We start from the raw sequence: 19,517 nt of genomic DNA, 5'->3' as shown, positions 1-19,517 counted from the left end.
GGTGACATTTTGCCAATAACTCATTTCATGTATTTACAGTAAACAATTATTTTCAGTAAAAAATCACTGTAATTCACCTAAAGTGACCAGACTGACTTACTACTGGTGAAATTCTACCTAAAGCTTCCTGTATGTACTAGGGGGTGTCCCCGACTAAGGATTTTCATAGTCGAATCAGAATTGTCAAGTCTTCCCTATAGTCGACTAACATTTTAAAGCCGTGATCTACAGAACATCACGCAAAGATAGAAGAAAATGTATAAAAACATTTTGGATCATTAAAACTAAGAAATAACATAACTGCTACCGAAAAATAATCAACAATTAATTTACAGAATGAAATTAGAACAGAATATACCTTTCTAATAAATAAAAATACAAAACGAAAGTCAGAATCAAGTCACCAGATGCAGAACAAATGTGTGCAAAGTTCCTAAAGTGCAGGGGAACATATATTCAAAACACAAGCCACAAATAGTTAAATTAGATAACCCTGAGTGATCAATAAACTAAATAAAAATAGATAAATTATTAAAATAGCGAAAGTATAGCCAGAATTGTCAACTTTGTGTTTTTAACTGCAGAAACAACAATAAACGCTAATCTCGAGTGACAGTTTAGCTAAACATGTTCACAGCCTCCAAAAATCAAATTAGAACCGGCTGAAATGTTTTGAAATCAATTGTACCCTACCTGATCGAGAGAGAAAAAATCTAGTATTTCACTCTGTCTGTGTCTCTGTGTCCGTTTGAGTCTTTTCAAATTGTGTGTGGGGATAAAATGCATTCTAAAACGCTTAACATGAAAAACGTTTAACAGCTTAATGACAGTTATATTAATAGATCAAATTCTGTACACACCTTATCAATATAGCATACTGTAGCCTACAGAAAAGCAGATGAGCCCAGAATATGAACGCAACGAGTTTAATTAAACGCTAATTTTCCTCCCATTGAAAACTGTTATTATAAAGAAAATGCTTTACGTGATTTTTTATAGGAGGAACACGTTGCGTTAATATTATGGGTTAATCTGCACATAGTATGGTTTCTTAATAAGGTATACTGTGTACATGCATTAAGCCACGCAAAAGTGCCCTTTAAGCGTTTTAAAAGCTTCTTTCACCTACTTCTTAATGTTGGCCTGCAGAAGTGCGATCATGGTTTTCCTGATGCTAAATCCAGCCTTGGAGAATACCCTTTCTGATGGTGTGCATCCACACTTTAGATTTTCTTATCCCAGACATTTTTTAAGATTTAAATTCCTGCCGCCAAAATGCTCCTCTTTCTGTCACGGATCGAAAGTGAAACTTAAATCTGTTATGGGGTGTTTGGATTTATTCACTCACGTTAAAAATATTTATTAAAAGTTTCTTCCTTTGCACATTTGTATTTACAGCATTATCATAATAGGCTCCTATATTAACGTATTGACAGAAAACCGGTAGTTCTCTTACGAGAGGTTCTCTCGTATTGCGTAAGCTAGCTTATGCTACGGGTATAGTCATCTATGCTCGAGATATTGAAGCCAAAAATTATCCTTAATTTTGTATTTATTGTCAACGCAGTGCAGCAGCTAGCAGACCTAGAACAGGCCATATTGCGTGCTCATTGGTTGCCCTGCGGCAACCTACCACTGAGCTTCGCGCCCTCACGCGTCATAGCCCGCCAAAATGGGGTTGGCTTGGCGTATAAAAGCCAGGCTCGTAGGTTGTCTCACTGATTTCATCATCTTCAGCGAAGGTCCCGCATCGCTGGACTTTGAGAGAAGACGCCGCCGTTGAAACCAGCGACCAGCAAGCAGAGGAAAGAGCCTGAGGAAGCCGGCCGTCTTCGCCGCCTTCAGCCTTTCGTGCCTGCTATGCCATCCGGCGACGAATATCCTTTTAATGCTATTGCTTTCTGTGTTCTTTCTAAAAGAACGCGAGGCGTTTTTCTAAAAATGCCTCGCATTTCCTGTGGCTCGTGCAGAGCCCCGCCCAGCGCCTGAGACCGCCATGTGATCTGCTCTCTCTGCCTGGGCCCGGAACATGGGAAGCGCTTCCGCAGTCGACCCTGCGGGCTTGACTCGAGGCCTTCGCTGTGAAAACGGTCACCCCGGAGCTCGCCGGATTACGTTACATCCCGCCAGCTTCTCTCTCTCTCCTTCTCCGCCCCTCCCGGACGCGCAGCTGCCGGCTTCGTCCCGCACTGCCGCCGCCTCAGGGGACAAAAGCTGAACGAACGGACCTAGGTGACAGCTGTTCCATCCTGACATCGGACAGCGAGGAGTGGTCGAGTTCTCATCACTCCGCCTCCTCCTCGATCCAGGAAGGTTACAAAAGCTACTGCAGCGATGTATTCGGCAGCCAACGAGCCGGTAATACAACCCGCTCGCCTGCAAAATATCAAGAGTATAACGTCAGCCAACGAGCCGGTAATACAACCCGCTCGCCTGCAAAATATCAAGAGTATAAAGTCTGGTTATCCGGCTCATGCCGTGATGTTTAAGTGTAGTAATGTGCCCACATCTCAGTGTTTTTACCCCTACACGCAAGCACGTTACCCCCTTGTCTCTCACACTCACAGAGCCAACTCGCATAAAGCTGGCAAATGCCGCTCGAGTGTTAGATGTAGAGAATGTGCCCACAAATCTGTGCTCACACCTACTCGCAGCCCGCTCTGTTACACGGCAACAGCCTCACAGCGGCCATGTTATGAATGTAAGTCAATTTGCACGCCCACGAGTGCTCACGCTTACTGACAAACACTTCACCCCAGGCTCCGCTCGCGATAAAATATCGTCACAAAATGTTCCCCATTCCCAGTAATCGGGTCATCTCAAGTGACACAGGCAGTTACAGCTGTCGAGCCGCCGTTACTGAGATCAGAGGGCGCGTGCGCATGGCTGTGAATGTAAGTTACGTGCCCGCTTACGAGCGCTCACGCTTACTGACAAACACTTCGCCCCAGGCTCCGCTCGCGCACAATATTATCACAAAACGTTCCCCATTCAAAGCAATCGTGACGGCACAAGTGATACAGCCAGCCATTGCTGTCAGCGAGCCGCCGTATTCGAGATCCGAGGGCGCGCGCATGGCTATAAATGTAAGTTACGTGCCCGCTTTCGAGTGCTCACGCTTACTAATAAACGCCCGGCGTTGCTCGCGAATCACAAAGTTATCTCAAACGTTCCCCTTTCAAGCTATCGGGACTTTACATGTGAAACAGCAAGCCATGGCTGTCAGCGAGCCGCCGTATTCAAGCACTGAGTATGCGCGCGTCGCGCCCATACTTACGGTTCAGTTTTCCAAGCCCACGAAGTGTGGCGATCGGAACCCGGAGGCTATTCTGCCCGTGGCTATGAATGTAAGTTAAGTGCCCGCTTACGAGCACTCACTCTTACTAATAAACGCCCGGCACTGCTTAATAATGCATTATAAGGGTATAATGTCTGGTTATCCGGCTCAGACCGATGGTGTCATAAATGTAGAAAAGGTGCCCACATCTCAGTGCTCACCCCTACATGTGAACACTATGCCCCATTCCGAGTTTAACTTCCTACGGATGCTGTAGTTCGTCAACAATGGCTACAATTTATGTTTGATTATGTTCCAGAAAATTACAATGGTAATTTAGCTCTCTGTGCTGCGCATTTTACGGAAGATAGCTTCCAGAATCTCCACATTTCAATGCTGGATTCAACAACAAACTGTTACTAAGCATGAAGCAGTTCCAACTTTAAAGGCAGAGGCAGCAGTTGTTGGGCCACAACCTGTAAGTAAGACTTAATAATTTTAAATGTATTTGCATGTATAATTTTGGACGTAATGTTTTAGTTTTTATCAAGGACGTAAACAAATGCCAGCACTGGCTTTAGTAGCCACATAGTTATGCTATTTCGTGTCTATGACAAACGTGTACAAACATTTTGGACCTGGATTTGTAATTATGTACTAATTTTGTAAATGTATTTTCCATGTATAATTTATGACGTAATTTTTCGATTTGATCAAGAACGTTAACCAATGTCAACACTGTTTGTTTATAGTAGCCAGTTAGTTCGATGCTATTTTGTGTATAAGACAAACGTGTACAAAGTTCAAAAAATGATATCTAATCGCAACAGCAAACTTTAGCTGCTGTTATCAGATGTTTTCACGTTCTTAGTTTACTCGGTGTATCATTTTCTTTAAACGGTTGTTCAATATATCGATAAAACAATAACTTTAAAAAACAGTATTACTCAGTCATTTATTCAGTAATATTCAGTTATATTAAATATTTAATCAGGAGAAAACCGTATCTCAAATGCTAACAAGCAGCAGTAGCATTTTCAAGTAACAGCGTATCGAAATTCTTATATAATAATAGTAGAATAGAATAATAATAATACAAAAATGTACCATTCAGAAACGTTTTGTAAGATCCGTGTTTGGATTTTGCTTGACTCTCTTCATTGCCGCTTTCTGGATCTGATTCTGGCTCAAACTGAGACTGCTGTATTGACACCATTATTTACATTTGACCGGAGCACATGCAACTTTCGCCAGTAAAGGTAATGGGCGTGAAGTTTCCGGACAACGTGCGCTATGCAGTTTAGCCAATTGCAACACACCGGCCCAACTAACCAATCTGAGCCCATTGCCTGTTTCTGAGGGAGTGGTTTCATAGAATCAGGAAGTCAATCGGTCGTTCAAATGACATAGGAGAAAGCGGCTTACAATAAATGTGAAATTTATGAAAAATAAGGCTTTAAAAAAAAAAATCAGGAAGACATGTTATATTGCACCCCATAAACACAATCATGCAAAGAAAAAAAGCTGTAAACCACCCCTTTAACATTGTAACTGAGAAAGATGGCCATTATAGACGAAGGCCATTATATACATTTTCAGATTTTGATTAAAAATTACAAGGACAAAAATTTTATGTTTTTTTTATCAAATTGCATAATTCATTTTTCACCAAAAAATGTGTGTGCACTAACAAAATAAATGTTTCAATTTTAGTTTCATGCCTACATTAACAGAAGCAAATTGATAAAAATGTGGAAAAAAAATGTATGCACACACAAGGTTTAAGACACAAAAATGTGTTATTGTGCACTATTTATTGCTATACTCAACCTTTGAACATAGGCATATAGATCATAGGCTTTCTCTACGACTTTACATTGCTTCAGTTATCCAGTCATGTAATTCCAAGTGCCATGTTTTTGTTACTCATTTTGAAAACTGAGGCAGTTTAATTAAGATTAATTTATTTATTATTTACAGGAAATATTTCTTAGTGGCTTTAACTTATGTTTGTTTTGACAAAGCAGCACATAAAGAGACGGTATGGAAATTAAATAAATTTGAATTAAAGATTACATCAAGTCTTATTATATTTTGGGGGTTCAATTGTTTGGTTACTTTTAGTTTTTAGTTTGAACCAGCCTTTTTTGTCTCTTTGGGTGTGGCAGGATTTTGTGCATGCCCGTCAGCTGTTCACAGCATGCCTGGAGCTGGTGACGGAGTTTTCTCCTAAGCTGCGTCAGGTCATGCTCAATGAGCTACTGCTGATGGAGGTTAGAGCACACGAGGCGGGTGCTGTCGAAGGCTACATGGAGAGGCCTCCATCCGACCTGGTCAGCAGAGTCCGCGGATATCTGGAGATGAGGATACATGGTATTACGTCTACTGTTACAAGGTCTCTTTAACCCTTTGATGCACAAGCTATGAAAACCCCTTCTAATGCACAACATGGGTCTAAAAAGACCCGCATTCATTTCCTATGTTATTTCAGTCATGGCTGAATGCTTCTTTGCTGAATTTTTTTAATATAACCATTTTTATCATTTGTTATTCCAGGCATTCATTAAATATCTTGTTTTTGATTTCCACAAATCAATATGTTTGTTTCTTTCTTACTTTATAAACAAACACAGTTTTTGTATTTCTACATCAATTTTACATGACCCGTATTACATGACCTCTAAAATGACCCGTATTCATTTCCTATGTTATTTCAGGTGGCTTTGACAGTTACAGATTTTAAAATCAAAAAGGCGGGAAATAAAGGACCATAGACTCTTAACAAATAGAACCATTTCAGAATATGATGGCTTATTCAAGACGATACGGTTCTTAATAGAACTTTTAGGCCTATTACATGTAAAAAAGCTTTAAAGCGGCATTCGGCAACTATTTCAACTTAATAAAACCGTTTAGAAATCATTTGGATGGTTTAATAACCTGTTCTGGTGAAAGTGGTGACTTTCCCCGCTCCCCCCAGCGTTCCTAGGCGGAAAACCAACCTTGCAACATGAGGACTAACCTAACGTCCCGGTAAGTTGGAAATAGGAAGTCTTGTGAGAAGCGAGAACGAGCAAGAAACACAAACTGCTTTACGGCAATTCGACATAAACACACACACCGCCCTCAATGTGTATGATCTATTACACACCTCGGTAGACATAGCTCCACACGATAAAGTTGTCCGGCTCCGATAATAACAAATGCACATGAGCAGCGGTAGAAAGGGGGAGGAGGGTGCCGCAATTGAGTTTTTTTACGACAGTGTTGTGACATATATGTCCCACAGCTGTAGGGGGAGTTCACTGAGAAAACAGGCGACAACAAAAGTGAAAATCAGCGAAGAAATAGCTAGAGTTGCTGAGTCCCCCTTTAATACCCGTCTTTTTTTAGTGTAGCTAACATTAGCTAGCTAGAATAGAATATGTCAACAGCTAGCTAGCTAATAGTATTGGATCTGTTTCTCTTTCTCACAAGTAATTTCTCTCTAGGATTTCATGGTCAAGGTAACCATAGGCTAATATTCAAATATTATGTCCAGTTATCTTTTACAAAATATCAAATATTTTCTGTGGTTAAAATAAAATAAGACTTGCATCAAATATACAAAAGCAGCTGTGTTGAGTTGTGAAATGTGTGGCAGGTGAATAGTATATAATACTATAGTAATAGTATTTATGCAGTAAATGTTCCTACTTGCAAATATGTGACCCTGGATCACAAAACCAGTCTTAAGTAGCACGGGTATATTTGTGGGAATAGCCAACAATCCATTGTATGGGTCAAAATGATAAATTTTTCATTTATGCCAAAAATCATTAGGATATTAGGTAAAGATCATGTTCCATGAAGATATTTTGTAAATTTCCTACCGTACATGTATAAAACATTTATTTTTGTGAGTGAATGCAGCACAATCGCGAACATAAATGGACATATTTAAAGGTGATTTTCTCAATGTTTCGATTTTTTTGCACCCTCAGATTCCAGATTTTCAATAGTTGTATCTCTGCCAAATATTGTCCTATCCTAACAAACCATACATCCATGGAAAGTTTCTTTATTCAGCTTTCATGTGATGTTTAAATCTCAATTTCAAAAAAATTACCCATATGACTGGTTTTGTCATCCAGGGTCACAAATGTGCAAATATCAAAGGTTTCTATATGGGTCATTTTTGACCCATGTATGTAAAATTGATGTAGAAAAACAAAAACTGTGTTTGTTTGTAAAGTAAGAAAGGAAACATACATATACATATTTAATGAATATCTCGAATAACAAATGATAAAATACATATATTCTTAAAGATTCAGCAAAGAAACACTCAGCCATGACTGAAATTACATAGTAAATGAATACGGGTAATTTTAGACCCGTGTATGTAAAATTGATGTAGAAATACAGAAACTGTGTTTATTTATAAAGTAAGAAAGGAAACATGAACATAATGATTTGTGGAAATCAAAAACAAGATATTTAATGAATACCTGGAATAACAAATGATAAAATACATATATTTTAAAGATTCAGAAAAGAAACACTCAGCCATGACTGAAATAACATAGGAAATGAATACGGGTCTTTTTAGACCCATGTTGTGCATTAGAAGGGTAGTGACCACTGATCTACTGTATATAGAATGACTGGATAGCTCATGACGTTCTAAACTGCCATCAGGCAGTGAAGCCACCGGAAGTGTTCGAGCGGCCATCTTACGATTCCCTACCAGCAGAGGGCTCCAACGGCCGTTATACAGATTTTGGTAGCTTCGACGGTACTTTTAAGATGACCCGCTGTGCAGCATACAAGTGTAAAACGACATTCACAAAACGATGTAGGAAAAGCCGATCTGAGTGTCACTTCATGAGCATTTTACCGCTTCATTTGAGAAAAACTATCGTTATATCATAACACACACAGAAACTCAAAGGTCTTCACGGCAACCCGTCAAAATAAAAGTTCGGTTTAGCTTTAAGAAACTGACTGAAATAATTATATTTGCCTACTGTTGTACAGTAGATTTAGCTACATCTTAATGTAATGCAATTTTTAATAAGCAGGAAACATTTTCGACTTTAAACAAATATCCATTTAAATGCTTAGGGTGTTTGAGTGGTAAGAATGGACAGGGTGACTTTAGATTTTAAAACGGTGTCTCCTTAGGCAATGTTTTCTCAGTCTATTGTCTATTGTACAGTCTATTTTCTTTCGTATTGATTCAATAGAACGCGTGAGCTCACTAGGGAATACCAATATGGCGGCGCGGTGGCTTCACTGTTTATGACGTTATGAGCTATCCAGTCATTCTATATAGATCAGTGGTAGTGACACAAAAACAATTTTTATACAGAAAGTAAGAAAGGAAAAATAAGGATTTGTGATGATCAAAAACAAGTTAATTGAAGAATACCTGGAATACTGAATGATTAAATTAATTTCTTGTAAAGATATAGAAAATAAAAACTCAGTCGGGTCACTTTAGACCCATGTTGTGCATCAAAGGGTTAACAGGAGGTAAAGAATCTATTAAGGGCAATAAATTAATCTGACCTTATACACTCACCTAAAGGATTATTAGGAACACCTGTTCAATTTCTCATTAATGCAATTATCTAATCAACCAATCACATGGCAGTTGCTTCAATGCATTAAGGGGTGTGGTCCTGGTCAAGACAATCTCCTGAACTCCAAACTGAATGTCAGAATGGGAAAGAAATGTGATTTAAGCAATTTTGAGCGTTGCATTGTTGTTGGTGCCAGACGGGCTGGTCTGAGTATTTCACAATCTGCTCAGTTACTGGGATTTTCACGCACAACCATTTCTAGGGTTTACAAAGAATGGTGTGAAAAGGGAAAAACATCCAGTATGCGGCAGTCCTGTGGGCGAAAATGCCTTGTTGATGCTAGAGGTCAGAGGAGAATGGGCTGACTGATTCAAGCTGATAGAAGAGCAACTTTGACTGAAATAACCACTCATTACAACCGAGGTATGCAGCAAAGCATTTGTGAAGCCACAACACGCACAAACTTGAGGCGGATGGGCTACAACAGCAGAAGACCCCACCGGGTACCACTCATCTCCACTACAAATAGGAAAAAGAGGCTACAATTTGCAAGAGCTCACCAAAATTGGACAATTGAAGACTGGAAAAATGTTGCCTGGTCTGATGAGTCTCGATTTCTGTTGAGACATTCAGATGGTAGAGTCAGAATTTGGCGTAAACAGAATGAGAACATGGATCCATCATGCCTTGTTACCACTGTGCAGGCTGGTGGTGATGGTGTAATGGTGTGGAGGATTTTTTCTTGGCACACTTTAGGCCCCTTAGTGCCAATTGGGCATTGTTTAAATGCCACGGCCTACCTGAGCATTGTTTCTGACCATATCCATCCCTTTATGGCCACAATGTACCCATCCTCTGATGGCTACTTCCAGCAGGATAATGCACCATGTCACAAAGCTCAAATCATTTCAAATTGGTTTCTTGAACATGACATTGGGTCTCATTCATGAAACATTCGTAAATATACGAGTAAATATTCGAGTGATTTGTGCGTAAAGAGACCTTCCCGAAAACTCTTCTCCTGATTCACAAATACTTCATAAACGTCAGATGTGATCGTGAAATGTGTGTGTGTGTTAATGAATTCCAATCAGTCGTAAATGGGATGCGCGTGCACGTTCATTCTCAATTACCATAAATCCCGCCCGTTAAATCCGACTGACAACTATATATGGGCATCATAATTTCTCAGATGCAGAAATTGAAATTTTTTTCCAAATTTTTCCAAATTTTTCAAAAAAATTTCAAAATTTTTTCAAAATGCTGTGTAAATATGTATCCGATTAAGGTGAATTAAAATGCAGCCTTATTAATGAGCAAAACGTTCATGTTTTAAGCGCATTATTTACACGTGGCTGGGAGCAGGTGAAGATTCCTTGCCTACCAACTAACATTTGGAAAATACGAACATTTTAATGAATTCGAAAATTTACGCCAGAACCACTTCACACGATTTACACACAAATTCGTTCTGCTCGTGTTTCATGAATGAGACCCAATGAGTTCACTGTACTAAAATGGCCCCCACAGTCACCAGATCTCAACCCAATAGAGCATCTTTGGGATGTGGTGGAACGGGAGCTTTGTGCCCTGGATGTGCATCCCACAAATATCCATCAACTGCAAGATGCTATCCTATCAATATGGGCCAACATTTCTAAAGAATGTTTTCAGCACCTTGTTGAATCAATGCCACGTAGAATTAAGGCAGTTCTGAAGGCGAAAGGGGGTCAAACACAGTATTAGTATGGTGTTCCTAATAACCCTTTAGGTGAGTGTATATACTGTAACTGTTGCTCACTCAGGCTGGATTTGATTTAAATCTTTGTGCATTTCTTTGGCCTTTTTTTTAAACTATATACTGACAAAAGTGTTCCATCATTCATTCACTTTCAGTTTTCATGCCAGTCTGTCCTTGGTTATTTGTAGGTCTGCACAGAATTGATCTAAACATGCAGTGCTTACATAAAAAAAGAGAAAATTATTTTAGTCTAACAGCTTTTGCCTTCTGTATTTTTCAAAGTCCCCCTGTGGTGAAAATTTTGTTTTTAATGTTGTTTTGTCTGTGGTGTTTTTAATATGCTTTAAGACAAACCATGTGCAAACTCATAAGTCAATACCATTGCTGAGTATTTTCTCCTTAAACTGCAGTGAAAAAAAGAACGCCAATGTGTGATTGTCAACGAGTGGATCTATGAGCTGGTGTGAGTGAGTGGAGGCGGGACTAATTAGCATATTCATGATTCCACTGATACTACATGAAGCAAGGGTGTAGAGTTACATTCAATCTATTTTAAGGCAAGACGCTTTTTTTCACGGGAAAAAACTAATGTGTCATAATTTTGGTGATCAAAGATGAGTTTTAAAGTATACAATCATTGACTACAGGAGGACTTTAAGGTAGCATTGGATAGTTTGGATTGCACGTTTTAAGGCAGGTGAGTGTCAGTTACACTGCAGATATTGGCCTGAAGGTCCACCTGCTCCCATTAGTTAATGACCATTTACTCAGGATGTGATCAACCCAAATCGTGCCAAAACAGTGAAAGTGTAGTTTATTCTTCTGACAAAACAAGCTATTTGGGTTTCTGTGGTTATTCTAATGAAATCAGATGAAGTGGAATTCATATTTTATGAGAGGATGCTGTAGTTTCTTACAGTGTTCTTCACGTCCACAGATCTCCCCCTGCGTCAGATTGTTGGTGAGGAATGTGTTGTGTTCATGCTTAACTGGAGGGAGAATGAATATCTGACACTGCAGGTGCCCCAGTCACTGGTCAAAAGCAACCCGTATGTAAAGGTATCTGCACTCTGTCCACACACCCTGCTGCTGGCATTCAGATGGTTGGACATTTGAATCTAACAAAATATATCTAGATCAAATTTCACCACAAAAAATATTTAAGAAAAGAAATTGCAATCTGCATAAAGAAAATGAAGCTGTTTTATGACCATTGAGAGTTTTTAATTATCTAAATAATCTGTTTCTGTAGTGTCTTTTAAAAAAATATTTCCAAGTTTGATTATTGTTACTGTAATAGAGTATTTTTTCCATACTAAAATAAATTACTATAATACAGTGATGTATTTACAACCCCAAATCAGAAAAAGTTGGGACATTTTGTAAAATGCATTAAAATCAAGAATCTGTGATTTGTTAATTCTATTTAAACTTTTTTTAACTGACAAAAGTACAAAGAAAAGTTTCCCAATGAAAGGTGAAGTGACACAGTGGTAAACATGTCTCTGTCCCAACTTTTGTATTGCATTGTATTGGGGTGTATTGCAGCCATCAAAATCAAAATTTGTTCATATTTACAAAATACAATTATGTTGGTCAGTGAAAACATTGGAAAACTTTTCTTTGTACTTTTGTCAGTTAAAAAAAGTTTAAATAGAATTAACAAATCACAGATTCTTGATTTTAATGCATTTTGCAAAACGCCCCAACTTTTTCTGATTTGGGGTTGTAAATAAAGGCAACAAAATGCTAACATACTGTATAAATTCTTAAGTTTAAAGAATATAGTTAAATGTTTTCATTACAGTAATGAGAATTGTGGGAAAATGTGCTTAATTGCTCATTTTTATAATTTAAATCTATGCATGTCTAGATTTCAATCTCAGGTTTGTCTATTTTGTTCTTCACCTTGTAACTTGTGCAGCTGGGTCAGCTGATAGCTTCCACCTGTAAGGAGCTGCCAGGTCCTAAAGAGAGCAGACGCACAGCTAAGGAGCTCTGGGAAGCGGTGGTGCAAATCTGCAGTGTTTCCAGCCAGCACAAACGCACCAGTGAGGGTAGAGTGAGCCTTCTCAAACAGAGAGAGTCCTCACTCGGCATCCTGCCCCGGTGAGACGGAGGGCGTTTACTGCAAGGCCACTATATCGTACATGGGGAATTATTCTAAATCCTGCCCTAGATGACTTCCTGAGAAAAATAAATCAGTTTCATTGCAATAAGCTGTAATTATATACCATTTTTTTCTTTTGTGTTATTAGGAGCAAATTCATGACTTTTATGAAGAAACTACGGGTAAGTGTAACATTTTGCAGTACATAGCATTAAATAACTCTATCGTAAATATAGAGAACTTCCAGAATTAATCTACAAATATAATTTTGTTTTGTTTTAGGAGCCACTGGTATTGACAACACTCATCTCTTTGTTTGTGCGGCTTCACAGTATTGTACGGGTATGTGCTAACCGGTGTAGAGGAAATTACTCCATAAAAGTATTAATTACTTTTTCTAAATTGTAATTAGAATTTTCAAATGTACTGTTACTACCGGTACCAGTCTGTACTGAAAAAAAAAGTTAATGCTAACCATGCTGGTAGAATGTGTCGAATGAAGTGGCAACTCTGGTTACTTTTCTGTTGCCTGCTACCCGTTTTCTGTTGCTGGCTAAGCTGGCAACTCACTATTTGAGTGACTTAAACACAAATTAATAAGAAAATCAAATTAAATATATGATAACCCTGCATAACAAGGTCAGTATTTACATCTCCTATCATCTGTAAAAGCATTTATATTTACGTTCCAAAGAGCTCCGTTATCATCCCCACAGGGGAAAATTAAACCGGATTGTTAAGGAATAGAACGGTTAAGCAGAGAGAACGGTTCGGCCGGAGGTTGGAAAAAGTGTTAACACAATGTAAATAAGATTTTAATTGTAGCCTACACTTAAGACAGCTGTTTTGTATTTAGCCTATTATACCAAAAGTTTTTGCGAGAGTGCAGAATTCAGTGAGCTTGCGGTTTAAAGATTGACAGCCTTAGTGATTACAAATAGTTAGGGAAAGTTAGGCATTTTTATTCCCAATCTGCAAAAAAAAATTCTTACCAATAGCTTTTTTTTTACCAGACCAGAGATTAGCTACTGCTTCAAAGTACATCACTGGATGTCCTTGAGTATGGATGGAAACAAGGAGAACAAGGTTATGCACCAGTCCTTACAACAGATCCCATTGCACCAGACTACCTTCTGAAGTTTGTCAGCTGTAACTGTGCAGGGGACTGTGACACTCTCAGGTGCTGCTGTAAAAAGCAAGGAGTCAAGTGCATTTCTGTTTGTGTGAACTGTCATGGTAACTCTTGCCAGAACATCAACCAGCCAGATGATAACATGAGTGAGAGAGATGCAGGGGAGTTGGATGAGCTTTGTTAAATTTTAAGCTGATTTAGGAAGTTTCGTTTCGTAATGGACTCCAAGTCCATGCGAAAATCCATAAAAAAGTGGTTTTATTGAACATTTTTATTCAAAACTAATGGCTGGGATAGATTCAGCACCCATAAAAACCCCTAGTTAGACATCTCAAAAGCTAATATTGGTTAAAAAAAAAGAATTCATTATTTTTACCCAGGCCCTCTGGCCACCCCAACTTTGATTGCCTCTCCAGGCGTTTCCTAGGCGACACCTATAGGAACACATGGTAAAAAAAAAACTATTGGTAAGAATTTTTTTGCAGATTGGCAATAAAAATGCCTAACGTTCCCTAACTAAAAGGCAGGCTCTTCTCTTGCTTTCTGTTTATTACCCATTCCCAATCTAAATACGAGTTTAGTTTTTCATGCTGGTTAGTACACAAAAGTTTCTGGATTGACAACCATATTTAAATTCGCAATTGAATCGGAAACTGCATTGATTGACAGTGAAAACCAACAGATGAGACAAAACAGGACAACATTTTTAAAAGTACTTGATCCAATAGTTTTTGCTCTGGTAATGAAATTGGTACAGATAACCTCGAAAGTTACCTAGTATTGGTAGCGAGTACTGAAAATTAAAACTACTACTACAACTACTTTACAACCCTAATTGTTTTGGTGGGCATTTTATCTTTTTTTTTTTATAATCACTGTTTTGCCTTCACTAGTTCATTGTAAGTCATCCTGCAGTATGACATGAATTTTGTGAAGTATGTCAAATAAATAATGACAGAGTAGGAACTATAAAGGGAGTAGTCTCTTGTAGGGCTGGGCGATATCAACTATTATCTCTATTATCACGATAATCTTATAATAAAATTACAGAATATCGTTAATATCGAATATTGTTGAATATTGATTAATGTGCCAAAGACGGCACTAATACGCAATTTCACTTCTGCAAAACTAGTACACTAGGCCTTCACCTACAACATTGTTGCTTTACTTTCTGAAATTTACTGGTCACGTTGACCAGTACATTTCTAAATGTTGGTTCCATGTGCTAAACATTCTTCATGAAAGACTCATTCCTGTGGACTGGATTGATTACAGGTCATTATGCTTATGATGTTTTGTATTTCCCAGGATGATATAGTGAATGAAGTGACAGCTGAGCATATCTCCATATGGCCTTCATCTCTCGCCAAGTACGTCACAACAAATGAAATGCCATTAGATGAAGAAATGCCCCTTTGTTTATATTTGTATCTAATGATAATTTGTACATTTATAAGGTTTGTTTTAATTGTGTAATTTTGGTGTCAAATGTTCTTATGAGGATTTTGTCTGTTCAGTTTACAGTCTGTAGATGTTGAAGCCGTGGTTGTCACATTAAAGGAGTTGGTTAACTATGCTCTCAGCCTCAACCCCAACAACCAGTCGTGGCTCTGCACACAGGCTGACATTTACTTTGGTAAGTAGAAACTAGGGCTGACTTCTAATAGTCGAGGATTCGATTCAGAGAGGTCTGATTCGACTAGGAACCTCAAACCAACATTTGTGACGGTTATTATATAACGTGAGACCGACGGTTATAGTTGATCACCGTCATTAGAACTCTATAACCGCCAAAACCGTGCTATTAAAACATTTTTTACAAACATTTTTTATCATAGAGAATGTTTAAATACTAATATCATCTTATGAGGGAAACGGAGGCGGAGTTAGTGTTGCTTCGGAGGCTGAGTGCTGGAGATGATTCGGGAGAGGTCTGTGCACCTTTACCGATCAGAGCGCGTGCTGACACGGAGTAAAGCCTTGTTTATACCAGACGCGTCCGCACAAGAGCGAAGGTGCGCGCGGCAAAAAATGACGCGTTGGGTGCGCAAGACCCCATTTCGCTTGGCTGTGTGCACGGCTTTTTTGTAACAGCGCGCGCGACGCCTCATCCGAGGATGAACGACTTCAAGCCGAATCTGCTCGAGCATGTACGTCTCACTGCAACGGCACGCAGTTTGTGCGTCTAAATTGCAAAGTTTTTTTGTTAAGGTTTTGTTTACTGTGTGTGATTTATTTAAAACAAAGCACGTTCATTGCAACACTTTTTTTTGTTTTGTTTTTTGTTAAGGATTCATTTAATGGAAAGCACATTCACTTCTAGTTGTCTTGCTGTTCATTTTAAATAAACGTAGAGCGAGTTGTAACAGACGAACAGTTATTCAACCGAACGTCTAGCTGCTATCAAAAAAAAAAAGAAAAAAAAAAAAGGTTTGACTATCATTCGACTACGGCAAAATCTAACGCATCAGATTCGACTATGAAAATCCTTAGTCGAAAACAGCCCTATAGTAGAAACAATGAATAAATTAAACCTTGCACTCATACTGTAAAGATCCAACATGGAGGGGTTATTTCATTATTTCAAGTCAAGTCGTATTATTTGTATAGCACTTTAAACAATACACATTGTTTCAAAGCAGCTTTACAGAGTTTCATGTAGGGCTGGTACGGTTACCGCATTACCGCAATACCGCGGTCACGTGACTCCAACCGCGGGTCTGAGCTCGTCACCGTCATCACCGCAAAAAAACAAACAAAAAAAATACCTTGGCCTGACATGTGTGCACGTTGTGTCTAATGACATGGATTCATTGATTCTAATGACATGGATTATGTCTAATGATATTGTGGCTTACATGGATTCAAGGTTTTCTAAACAAAACTTATCATCAAAAGATGGAGCAAATCCGACCTTTCGCGAGTTGAGGAGCGCAATGTTCCATGACGCATAATAACATTCCAATCGTATTAGAGATGCGCGGATAGGCTATTATTATTTCATCCGCAACCGCATCACAAAACTCATCATCTGTCCGCCAACCACCCGCACCAACGTTTTTTGATCAATTTTCGAAACCGCATCCGCGGCGCTGACTGTTTTAAGGTCTAAGAGCAATGCGAGGCGCTGCTGTCGCGAGGCTAGAAAGCTATGGGAAAACTCCTTTTCTCGAGAATATTGAAGCCTTTACTTTAAAGGCCATGGTGCAGGTTAAACACCACTGTCGATTAATGGGTAGATAAAGCAGTCAAGATATGTATATAAAGTTAGAAATGTCTCCAAAATGGTGTTAAAGTCTAGTTATTGTAGTTTTTGGTTAGTAACGGTTATTTTTTACGCAACTCGGCGATGACGTCACACGAGGTAGACGCGGTGGAATGTAGCCTCAGTCGTTCTCAGCTAAGTTACTTGAACTAATTCTAGCAGACTGGCACTGACTACTATGGCGTCTAACTGGGATGAGGAAGAGGTGGCAAGACCCACAGTTAACATTTATGATGGCCCATAGCCATACAATTTCGAACCGTTTAGACGTGAGAGGGCGAATGAGGAAATACTGAGAGCCGATGGCCGTCAAAGACAAATAAATGCATGGTCAGAGGAGAATGAATGGAGAGTTGGTGTAGTGTCCTGGTGAGTTGCTACCATTTAGAAACGCAGCAATGACCGCTGGAGCTAGTAGTCAATGAACAGCAGTGCATACAATAACATTTTTTTTTTACTATCAGTGAATAGCATCGAGTGAAAGTCAACGTTTTCTTTTTATCCAGTGACAGTGATTGTCGTTGGCTCAGAAAAGTAACGTTACCCTAAACTTAGTCAGAAGATCTATAAATAAAATGCAAGCTTGACAGTCCCACCTGTGAGTGTTTATTTTTAAACTTTTACCTCTTTCTCCGGTGAAAATGTTGTATCACCGTAGCCGACGCCGAGTAGGCTGGTCATGTCTTCAGTGTGATTATTGTTGATAGTGCCAACTCGTTTTCCTCATGATTGATTGTCATTGACACAGTCAGGCTTACCGGGAGAGGGAGTGAGTAGTAAGCGTCTGTGTCGCAGTGTTTGGCAGGTGTCTGTATGGGCGGTGTCGTCCCATGGAAACTGTGGTGGAGAGCTTGTGTTGTAGGGAGGTGAGCGCGTTTTGGTCGCTGGTCGAGGACCTCGCCCCGCGGCCAGCAGATGTAACGTGCCTAACGCAGCATCCTGGATTTGAGGCATGCTGCCTGAATCCGATTGTGCTACACATAGCTTATTCACACTTCAGGCAGGATCATGGCCCCCTTCAAGCCAGCACGCACGAGTATGTTCATGGTTTATGTTTACTTTACCAATCTTTTTACAGGGAGTCCTTTGAACAACAGCTATAGGTGACAAGAGATGTGTTGCATGCACAAACATGCATAAGAGACAGGCTTCAAATGACGTTTCCAACCTACTTACAGAGTTTAAAACTTACGAATCTTTCCTACTTATCCCTAGGCAATACCGGTACACTGCGTACAGGCAGGCTATACGCTGGGCTTATGGAGTTTTAGGGAGGAGTATATAAGGAAGCCTCTACCCTCTTGTGTGGTTTCAACCATACGGCAAAACTTCCAAAGTGGTGACCAGACCTATCAGGGCTTTCAATGGCCTCGTTTGAATGAGAATGAATAAAAATAATTCTGTAAATAAATATTAATAAATAAATATTCTGTTGTGATTGCCCAATGGCCCTTAAAATGTTATAAAGTACACAGAACACATGAATTTTAATAAGTAAAAACAGTTTATTTGCATTGCTTGTAAGGGTTACTACATTTATTTGTATAGCACTTTTCATACATAGAATGCAACGCTTTAATTTCAGTAGTACTCTGCCAGAAGCATTATGTATCAATTGTAGCTTCGTTAAAGAACTCTTCGAAACGCCAGTGTACATAACATTGCAGTAATCAAGATGAGAGAAAATAAAAATATGTATGAGTTGCTTAGCATCATCCAAGGATAAAAATGAATTTCTCAGATGCCTGCAAAAGTGTGGTCTTACCTGAGGGTCAACTGATGGTTCTCATACTCACTCACACTCACTTACACACACGCACGCACACACAGTCACACACACACACACACACACTCTTTCAGGAATGCATATGCAGTGTTACATGCAAAAGCACATCAAGCTGACACACAGTGAGCCCAGACAACACCACACACAGACGTTGACAAGCCACAGGTAAAATGATTGGTAAATTATATTGAATTACATACAACAAATTTCATGCAAATAACAGACAGAGGAGCAGACATGCAGCATGCAGGACCCCGTGAATGGGGTACAGCGACAATTATTGCCACTTACAAAGACGAAAAAATTTAATGATTTAGTGCAAAGTAAAACCAAAACAACAGCACACAAAGAAAAAACAAAACATGCAGAATACAGGAAACCACCACCAAATGAGATGACAGGGACAGAAGGAAAGAAGATAACTAAATAAATACTTACTAAAATAAATTAAAATAAAATAAATACTTACAACTAAATCATTGGAATTGTCTGTGGAAATTTTTTTTTTTAATAATGTGCATTTAGGTTCTCTTGTAGCGTGACTGCCGGGCTAGGAAGAGGCTGACGGCCTCCTCCTTAGGAACCTGTTCAAAGGATTTGGCGATGGGGGCGGGTGCATCGGAGGACAAATTAGCG

At 39.1% G+C, this 19,517-nt stretch overlaps 1 protein-coding gene across 4 annotated transcripts in view; it reads left to right on the top strand.

The window, feature by feature from the left end:
* ints8 (integrator complex subunit 8) overlaps nt 1-19,517 on the top strand; it is a 101,053-nt gene that overhangs the window by 63,849 nt on the left and 17,687 nt on the right. For all 4 annotated transcript variants that reach the window (XM_077222539.1, XM_077222538.1, XM_077222537.1 and 1 more), the window contains 7 exons: nt 5,446-5,650; nt 11,523-11,644; nt 12,510-12,694; nt 12,844-12,877; nt 12,978-13,037; nt 15,139-15,200; nt 15,348-15,466. In XM_077222539.1, coding sequence (XP_077078654.1) covers nt 5,446-5,650; nt 11,523-11,644; nt 12,510-12,694; nt 12,844-12,877; nt 12,978-13,037; nt 15,139-15,200; nt 15,348-15,466 — 787 coding nt within the window. The remainder of the gene's footprint in view (nt 1-5,445; nt 5,651-11,522; nt 11,645-12,509; nt 12,695-12,843; nt 12,878-12,977; nt 13,038-15,138; nt 15,201-15,347; nt 15,467-19,517) is intronic.

Source organism: Siphateles boraxobius, unplaced genomic scaffold (genome assembly GCF_051911475.1).
Source record: "Siphateles boraxobius isolate OS27281-9 unplaced genomic scaffold, OSU_SipBor_1 89, whole genome shotgun sequence".
Taxonomy (NCBI): Eukaryota; Metazoa; Chordata; class Actinopteri; order Cypriniformes; family Leuciscidae; genus Siphateles; species Siphateles boraxobius.
This window is presented reverse-complemented; position numbering and strand designations above follow the sequence as displayed.